At 44.8% G+C, this 10,068-nt stretch overlaps 1 protein-coding gene across 1 annotated transcript in view; it reads right to left on the bottom strand.

Moving 5' to 3' along the window:
- Slc35f2 (solute carrier family 35 member F2) overlaps positions 1-10,068 on the bottom strand; it is a 44,231-nt gene that overhangs the window by 8,084 nt on the left and 26,079 nt on the right. Inside the window, exons 2-4 of the mRNA XM_021207534.1 lie at positions 6,706-6,881; positions 3,857-3,984; positions 547-706 (exon numbers count right to left, since the gene is read on the bottom strand). Coding sequence (XP_021063193.1) covers positions 547-706; positions 3,857-3,984; positions 6,706-6,881 — 464 coding nt within the window. The remainder of the gene's footprint in view (positions 1-546; positions 707-3,856; positions 3,985-6,705; positions 6,882-10,068) is intronic.

Genomic DNA, 10,068 nt, shown 5'->3' with positions numbered 1-10,068 from the left:
GGAAGGAAGGAAGGAAGGAAGGAAGGAAGGAAGGAAGGAAGGAAGGAAGGAAGGGAGAGAGAGAGAAGGAAAGGAAAAAGATGGGGAAAGCGAGAAAAAAACAAAGAAAAGGGAAAGGAGAAAAAGAAACAAAAGAATGCCATAAAGGGGAGAAAAGAGAGCTAGCTCAACAGAGGGTTTCGGAAAAACATATCCAAAGTGATTTAAGAGAAAGGGGATTTCTACAAATATATTCAAAACAAAATTTTAAACAAGTTTAAATGGGGAAAGGCAGTTAAACAAGAAAACAGCCACCCAAGGTTTAGCAGCAAAGGAGAATGTGCTACAGGAAGGGCCAAGGGCTGAGGAAGCCAGCACTCCTCACTGAGGAGGGGCCAGCCCAGCAAGCCAGCTCGCACTAGTTCAGTGTGGACTCCTGCTGAGAACCCCCACCCCTACCCCATCCCCCACCTCCCCCCCACCCCACCCCCGGCAGAGTTCCTCTATCACCCACTCTTGTCGGTGTAACTCTGCCAGACTGACAGGTGCAAGCCGACACCGTCTCACCTGAATTATCTTCTCGCCCGGCTAATATGTCTGCACCAACCATGGTCCCTACACCCAGCAGACAGACAAACACGGCAATGAAGTGGATCACTTTGTATCTTGCCCGGAGAATAAACCAGGAGAGAGCCATCAACACGGGAATCCCAAAGCAATCCAAGAGCTGCAGGGAAAGGAAAGCAAGCAGCCTCAACCACCCGAGCAGCATAATTAACAAGAGAAAGCACTCAGGGAACTTTTGTAATTGCGGGCCCTGAGTGCAAGCACTTACCAGAGCTGCAGTCCCTCTGTGAGGTTTGGGACTGCAAACCTGTTTTAGATGTGCACACAAAATCCCAAAGGCTAAAGAAAGTTTAGGTGCCCCAAATCATATTGGTTAAAAGCAGGCTGGGGGGTGGGGGGTGGGGCAGGCTGGAGAAATGGCTCAGTGGTTAAGAGCACTGACTGCTCTTCCACAGGTCCCGAATTCAATTCCCAGCAACCACACGGTGGCTCACAGCCCGTCTGTAAGGGGATCTGATGCCCTCTTCTGGTGTGTATGAAGACAGCAACAGTGTACTACTCATAGAAATAAATAAATAAATAAATCTTTAAGAAAAAATGTAGCTGGGCGGTGGTGGCGCACGCCTTTAATCCCAGCACTCGGGAGGCAGAGGCAGGTGGATTTCTGAGTTTGAGGCCAGCCTGGTCTACAAAGTGAGCTCCAGGACAGCCAGGGCTATACAGAGAAACCCTGTCTCGAAAAAATAAATAAATAAATAAATAACAACACCCCGCCCCCCCCAAAAAAGTCAGGCTGGGGATGCAGCTCAATTAATAGAGTGTTTGCCTGAGTTTGATCTCCAGTACCATATAAAACAGTACTTTAGAGGCAGGAGGTTTTCTTTGGCTACATAGCAAATTCTAGACCAGCCCGAGATACATCAGACCTTCCTTGAAACAGAAACACCCAAAGGCTGAATCTGTTCACCCTACCCAGGAGCCTCTGCTTTCCCCTCTGTGTTCATCTTTAAATTCGGAAGGCAGCGTTTCCTTTCAGTACATCCATTTATGCCGCCAACAGACATTTATTAAGCATGACCAGTGTCCAGGACTCTGTAAGAGGGTTTGGGTGTGTCTGGCAAGCACAGGGCCATGGAGGTGGGGGTGGGGACATTATAAGAGGAACTGGAATATAAAATTGAACAAGATAGAAGCCCTATACTGAGGAGCACAGACTAGACTGGACAGATATGAAATTAGACATCACAAAGTCCAATATTCAATTGTAGCTGAGCAAAGTATTACCAAGTACAGGTTACAGAGAGGCAATGAACAGAAACCATCTCCCTGACACAGAGTTCAGTTCTACCATGTAAGACATGCTTGCTCCCAGCACAGACTCCTGTTCATTTTTAGCATATGTTTCTCTACTAGATGGTCTTCAAGAGGACCAGGGTTCAATTCCCAGCATTCATGTGGCTCACAAAACCAGTAACTGCAATTACAGAGGATGTGGTGCCCTTTTTTTGACCACCACACACACACATGTGTCTAGAAATACACACACACACAGGCAAAACAGTCATACACAGGGCAAGAGAAATGGCTTCAAAGTTAAAAGTAGTTGTTGTTCTTGCAGAGGGCCCAGGTTTGGGTCCCTGAATCCACATGAAGGTTAGAAACTGTCTGTAGCTCCAGTTCCAGGGAGTTTGACACCCTCTTCTGAGGGCATTAAGCAATCTACATGTTTCATGCCCAAATATGCAGTCAAAAGATACACACACACACACACACACACACACACACATTAAAAACACCAAAATACATAAAATAAAATTTAACTTTTAAAAAGTTGGAAAAGGGGGGTCAGGGCGAGTGCAGTTCAGTGAGCAGAGTGTTTGCCTAGGAAGCATAAAGCCTTGAGTTCAATCCCTAGCTAGTGTTGCACAAAACGAATGTGGCAGTGTATACCTGCAGCCACGGCACTTGGGAGGTGGAGGCAGGAAGGCCAGAAGTTGAGGATCACTCTCAGTTATAATGGAGACCAACCTGGAATACACAAGACCCTGTCTCAAAAAAAAATTTAAAAGCTAGAGAAACTAGACAGAGTGGCTCCTACCTATAATCCTAGCCCTTGGGCTTTTGGGGGGTGGGGGTGGGGGGTTGGTAGCTGAAGTAATAAGATTGTGAGTTCAGTACATAGTGAGTACCAGGCTATCCAGAGATGCATAGCAAGACCTTTTGTGAAGAGACAAAAGAGTTACAGAGTCATTAAACCCTGAAGTCTCATCTGACTCGCCTTGGTCTCCATTTACAGAACATGTTGTTATGTTGTTAAGTAACATGTTAACATGTTGTTAAGTAGGACCGTGGCATGTCTCACCATTCACTAACACTAAGACTCAAGACACAAGTCAGAAAGACTCAGTCTTTTTCAACAATACAAAGTGGAGACGTGGGACTGGAGAGATGGTTCAGCAGTTAAGAGCACAGACTGCTCTTCCAGAGGTTCTGAGTTCAAATCCCAGCAACCACATGGTGACTCACAACCATCTGTAATGGGATCTGACACCCTATTCGGGGGGTGTCTGAAGACAGCTACAGTGTACTTATATATGATAAGTACATTTTTAAAAGAAAAAAAGATAATGGAGAGATAATGCTATAAAGGAATATTTTCCTTTCAACTCAGCAAGAATAAAGCCAGTAATGAGCTGGTAAGATAGTCCAGTGGGTGAAGGTGCTTGCTGGGGAAGTTTGGAGATCCTCAGAGCTCATGTAAAGGTGGAAGGAAAGAACTGACTCCATACAGATGTCCTCTGACCGCCACACAGGAGCCGTGGCACACTCACAGGCACAGTAATAATGGTAATAACTTCTAAAGTAAACCTATTAAGAAACAGGGACAAGAGTTTCTCCATTGTCGACACCTCTCCCTGGTGTGTCTAGCAGGGTTAGTTTCTACGTCCTGCTTGACTTGCAAACCTCCCCCTTTGCAGTACAGAGCCACACTCACTTTGGTGTTTAAGTCAAACGCACATCAGAACTCCTGTCAACATCACGACAGCAAGTGTAAGCTAAATATTCACGCTTATTTGGCTTATCTGCTATAGTGTAAGAAACCATGAAAGTTATTAACGTGTATACATCGTCAGTGATTTCAGAAGACGTGAGTCTGCAGAGTACATGCTGTGCTGGGAAGCACCTAGCACCCACCCATGTTCAGGGCTACTTCGAATGCACAGCTTTCCGATAAAATTAGATGAACTTATACAAATGCATGTTCTCCTCTAGGAAGCATAAAATCCAAAATATCCAAACCCTCTCTTACCTGGACACTGGTCAGAGTCGTGTACTGGTACGCCCTGACGATCAGATAATTGGCTTCCACATCGGCAAGCCCCAAGAGAGTATACTTCCACCATTTTCTTCTCAAAATCTCCAGAAGGTTATCACTTCCTAGTTGAAAGAAATCTGGGTGAGTGAAAGTGACTCGTGACATGACACACATCAACCTGTCGACCAGAAAGTCGAAACAAAGGTCTGCCATGTATTTCAAATGCGGCCTGTCCTAACTTCAGCTACCCAGAGGCCAGGCATCTGTGCCATCAGCACGAGGTTTGCCTAGAGGGAAGCTGAAGACTACACAGCTCTGCGAGAACACCAGGGAGAGATCCGGAGAAAAACAGGGGGACAGAAATATAATAGTCAGGACCAGGGACGGGGCTCAGTTGGTAGGGTGACTGCCTAGCGTGCAGAGTCGTAAGTCCCATCCCCAACACCACAAAGACCTGGCACAGTGACACACACACAGCTGTAATCAGGAGGTGGAGATGGGAGGACCAGCAATTCAAGGGCATCCATGGCTATGTAGGGAATTAAAGTGCAGCCTGAGACATAAGACCCTGTCTCAAACAATAATAATAAATAATATATTCATCTATGAGCATGACTAAAGCCATTCCTGGCGAGTCACAGACTATTCTGGGAAAGAAAATGTTTTGACAGATCAACTGGTTATCAAACTCTCTAGTGTGAATTTCTTTGAAGAAAACACAGCAAGGTAATTCTCTAGAAGAAGACAGGCTTTCAAGTGAAATTCGAGCCAGCGATAAGCTTGGGGAAAGCCTTAGTGGCACCACGAACGAATGCTTTTTAACCACCACACACACCCCAATTCTCTTGCTTTAAATTAAATAGGATTTACTCATCTCCGGATTCACAAGAGATCAAGAGCTGACACATGTGTTGCAGAGGCTTTTCGGTAAGATAATCTATAAAGAAATGGAGGGGCATGGTGGTCCATGCCTTTAATCCCAGCACTCAGTAGGTAGAGGAGGGTGGATCTCTATGAGTTCCAAGTCAGTTTGGTCTACACAAAGGAGCTCCAAACCAGTCAGGGTTGTATGGTTGAAAACAGAAATGAACGGAAGGGAGGAAGGGAGGGAGGGAAGGAGGGAGGGAGGGAGGGAGGGAAAGGGAGGGGAGGGAAGAAAGAAAAAGCGAAAGAGAGGAAGAGAGAGAGAGAAAGAAAGAAAGAAAGAAAGAAAGAAAGAAAGAAAGAAAGAAAGAAAGAGAAAGAAAAGAAAAGAAAAGAAAAGAAAAGAAAAGAAAAGAAAAGAAAAGAAAAGAAAAGAGGGAGAGAGGAAGGGAAGGAACTGAAAGGCAAAATAAACCTTTGCTTCCTTAAGTTGCCTTTATCAGATATTTTATCTCAGAAATGAAATTCATATCATAACCAAATGGCTATCACTTCTTGGCATTTTGGCTAAGATCAAGAACATTAACCAAATAACCGAAGTAGAATAAAATAAGGTAGAAAAGACTTCACTTGCTACCTAGAACAGAATGTTCTGGAGAAATGGCTGAAACAATGGGTCGCTGACCTTAACAACAGCCCACTAACTGCCTGGTAGGCTTCTGTAAAATCACGCTTACTTGCCAGCTCCACCTTGTGGTTTTAGATCATAAAATAAGAAGACCAACTGGACCCAGCATTGAAGTCTTTCAGGAGCTGTCCTGGCTTCGGTCCACTTTCGCTGGTGTCGGAGTGTTTATTCCAGAAAGATTCCTGCATCATAAAATTCCAGCTACCGAGAACATCCTGAAAGCCCAGAGCAGGTCCTCAACACATGGCAGAAACGCATACGACAGCCATGACTTCAAGGGACCACACTGACGTATTTGTGAGTCACACTGTCTTCCTGAACTCAGGCGGGTGCCTCCAAAGGAAAGCAGAGTGCAGAGCTATTCCGAGTAAAGCTACTTCTGCTCAACCCCAAGATACTGCCCTAGAGATCTTGCCAACTAAGGTACCTTAATGTGTTTCTCCATTCTCACAACTGGCTTTGATTTCCTACAGTAGTGATAACAACGAATAGTAATAATGTTAACAGACAGGTCTGGTGGCTATATTCCCAACTACTCAGGAGGCTGAGGCAGAAAGGTTAAAAGTTCAAGAACAACTTGGTAAGTTGTTTAAGACAACTGTTTAAAAAGTTGCAAAGTGCTAGAGAGATGGCTCAGGGCTTCACTGCCCGAGGAGCAGAGTTCAGATAACAGAACCCCGGGAAGAAGCAGCATCCTGCATACAAGCCTGTGACCCCAACTCCAAGGTAGGTGGAATGCGAGGATCTCTGGGGCTTGAAAACGCAGGCCTAAGTTCAGAAGAGGACCCTGCCTCAAGATCAGGAGAGTATTACAAAAGAGCAGCCAATGCTTTCGTCTAACCTCTCTGCATGCCCCAACACACATGCATGCAGAGACTCAGGTGGACACACACGGCACGTAATAAGTAAATCTTAAAAGATGTAAAGAAAGGATTGGGAACAACATTGTAAATTCGATTCCCTAGTACCAGGGAAGGAAGGGAAGGAGGGAGGGAGGAAGTTATTAATCTAGCCTCATAGGAACAACACTGACTCCCTTAGCAGAGAACAAACATATTAGTGGTTTTAAATGATGGACATGGAACTACTGTAGCCTCCTAGTTGATTTAGGTTACACACACACACACACACACACACACACACATTCAAACATACACACATACACGTATACACACACATGCACACACATGTATACACATACACACCCCACATACACATGCAAAAAAGGTTAAAAAAAAAAAAAAAGAAAAGTACAACATTTACGGAGCGATGATTCCCACATGTGACATACCGGACTGAAACGCCAGTATCACTGTGTAAACCAGGAACAGCAAGCAGTAGTTGATGAAGCTCTGAAGCATAGGCGTGTTCACTTGGTACTTTTCTGCCAAATACTGGCTGGTGATGGCCGTGCCACAAATACACAAGGACAGCATCTGGCCCAGAGCTATGGTCTTCAAAATATCCCTAGGAAAGAAGAAGGAACTCGGGTTCACTTGGGAGAACCTGCAATTCACACAGACACACACTTAGACGCATATAAACAACTGTGGAAATATAAATTATTCTGTTTTATTCTAATAGTCATCCTAAATAATTATTCTCTATTCCCTCATGCATACGTGTATGTATGTGTAATGTGTCTGTATGTATATGTGCGTTTGTACACCTGGGTTTCCATATTCCTTTTTCACTTTGTGAACGGGGTTGTTTTGTTTCACCGACGTGCACTTTAGCAGCCTATAAGCTTCAGATTCTCCTGTCTCCACCTCCCAACTCCTGCAGAACCACTGGGATTTCAGATGTCCACTACCAGCTCTCCATGGGTCCGGACGTCTGAACTCATCATGTCTTCACACTTGCATAGCAAGCACTTTACCCACTGAGCCACTAACTTATTCATTTAATTTGGAGACAGTCGTGTGACCCAGGCTGGGCTTGTACTTGCCACCCAGTGGATAATGACTTTGAACTTGTAATCTTCCTGCTTCCACCTTCCTAGGGTTACTTATGGTTCCACACCCAGTTTATGACATGCAAATGACAGAACCCTGAGCCACATCCATGCTAGGCAAACATTCTATCAGCTCAAACATATCCCAAGCTTCTTGATTTCAGCATATAGCTTACCTCATGGGCACCCAAGTTGAGTTAATATAGTTTGAAATATTTTATTTTTATTCTCTTTTATTTTTCTCTTATCACCACCCCCATTTCCAAGAAGGCTTAGTCTTCCATTCACTGGCTGTCCATTCAAAGATCATTTTGTTTATTTAGCTCAACATGTTCTACTGGGATGGGGTGGGGGTGTATCATGTATGTATGCCTACACACACACACACACACACACACACACACACACACACACACACACTAGAAAGAGAGAGAAACTACATAAATGTATTTTTTTTTAAAGGAAAAAGAGAAAGTGCCAGCAAAATGGCTCACCGTGTAAAGGTGCTTGCTACTAAGCCTGATGACTTGAGTTCAATCCCCAGGCCCCACGTGGGAGGAGAGAACAGACCCCCAAGAGTTGTCCTCTGATCTCAACACACACACACACACACACACACACACACACACACACACACACACACACACTGTGGCCACCACCCCCACCCCATTCCACACTCACAATAAAGAAATATGTATTTTAAATAGAAGACTGAGGAAGGAGGAACACTTCCAAGTTCAAGGACAGTTTAAGCTACAAAGTGAGTTCAAGGTCAACCTGTGCTACATAGTGAGATTCTGTCTAAATAAACGAATAGGAAAAAAGGGAGGGAACAGGGGTGAGAAAGGGATTGGGAAACAGGTATCAATGGAGGGCAGGATGTGTCATTTAGAAAGACAGGTAGAAGAGAGTAGGAATAAATCTGAAAATTGACAAGGAAGACATTTTAAGAGGCACAGAAGCTAGCTCTTGGAGGGTCTGGATATGGAGCCAGACCGGAGCACACTGTAATGTTTATTTGAAACGACCTAAAAATCTAAATATTTCTCCAGGGGGCGGGGAAGCAGGATTTGGGAAAGGGTCTCACTAGGCAGCTCTGGCTGTCCTGGAACTCTGTAGACCAGGCTGGCCCGGATCTCAGAGCTCCATCTGCCTCTGCCTTCTGGATGCTGGGATCAAGGCGTGCATCACCACCCCTAACTTAAAGCAATACTTTTTAAACTTAAAAGAAATCATTGGGGGCTGGTGAGATGGCTCAGCAGGTAAGAGCACCCGACTACTCTTCCAAAGGCGCAGAGTTCAAATCCCAGCAACCACATGGTGGCTCATAACCATCCTTAACAAGATCTGACTCCCTCTTCTGGAGTGTCTGAAGACAGCTACAGTGTACTTACATATAATAAATAAATAAATAAATATTTTTTTTAAAAAAAGGAAATCATTGACATAAAATTTGAATTCTTTATTAAATGAACCTTCGAACCAACCTAACTTGCCAGTCCGCACAATAAGATTAACAGGAGAAGCTGGGAGTGGTGGTGCACGCCTCTAATCCCAGTACTTGGGAGGCAGAGGCAGGTGGATTTCTGAGTTCAAGGCCAGCATGGTCTACAAAGTGAGTTCCAGGACAGCCAAGACTACACAGAGAAACCCTGTCTCGAAAAAAAAAAAAAAAACCAAACAAACAAAAAACAAAAAAAACCAAACAAACAAAAATTAATAGGAGAGCCGTTGCAAGGAGCAAATCCTGGATGCAACCCTCAGTACCTCAAAAATAAACCACCAAACATCACACAAATATCAAAGGCTTAAATGTTAAAAAAAAAAAAAAAAATGCAGCCGCAGACAGACATACTGTAAAAAACATGGAAGAATTTTTAAATATTTTATTGCATTTATCTACTGTGTGCATGCATGCTCACTCAAACATCTGAGGAGTGCAGAGAATAACGTGGAGGAATCTATTCACTCCGACCATGCCGGTCTGGAGACTGAATTCAAGTCACTCAGTTTAGCAGCAAGCACCTTTATCCAAGGAGCCCTCTGACTGCTGGGTTCTGTGGGTGTGGCCTGTTCCTTGCGCAGCATCCTGGCAAAGGGCTCTGTGGTTTGGGGGGCAGCTACCCTTTCCTTACTCATCTCCTGAGGCACCTTCTCTCTCCCCAAACCCTGCCTCCGCACTAAAACAGTCCCGTTCTAAATTCTGATCTAATGGGACCACTCTCTGTCTAAGGCCTTAAGTGGGTCCCCTCTGCCCTCACAGGAGAGCCCAACTTCTTCAAAGCCCCACCCAAGTCTGGCCTCTCCCCTCCCATCACACCCCTTCCTTGAGCAAATCTAGCAAGTTGGGCAGTCACAGGAGAAAGCACAGAAAATCCAATCAAGCCCCGAGAAGCTAATCAAAACCAGACGGTGGTCCACATCCCATAATGAACTTGACAGCAATGATACACGTGAAAGAAGTGAAGAGTAAGAAAAGGGGACGCCGAGCCTGTTCACACACTGCAGAATTCCTCCAGCCCGCTCTCATTTCTGCAGCCTACAACAGCACAATTAAGCAAGCCATCCTCCAACAGTGAAGTATGACTGCGAGAGAGAGAGAGAGAGAGAGAGAGAGAGAGAGAGAGAGAGAGAGATGAGAGTTGAGTGTGGAGACTTACAGCAATGCACTTCTCCTGGCTCCAAATCCTAATGACCTCA

This window comes from Mus pahari, chromosome 10 (assembly GCF_900095145.1).
Source record: "Mus pahari chromosome 10, PAHARI_EIJ_v1.1, whole genome shotgun sequence".
NCBI classification, from domain to species: domain Eukaryota; kingdom Metazoa; phylum Chordata; class Mammalia; order Rodentia; family Muridae; genus Mus; species Mus pahari.
Note: the sequence above shows the minus strand (reverse complement) of the source record. Positions and strands in the feature narration are given on the sequence as shown.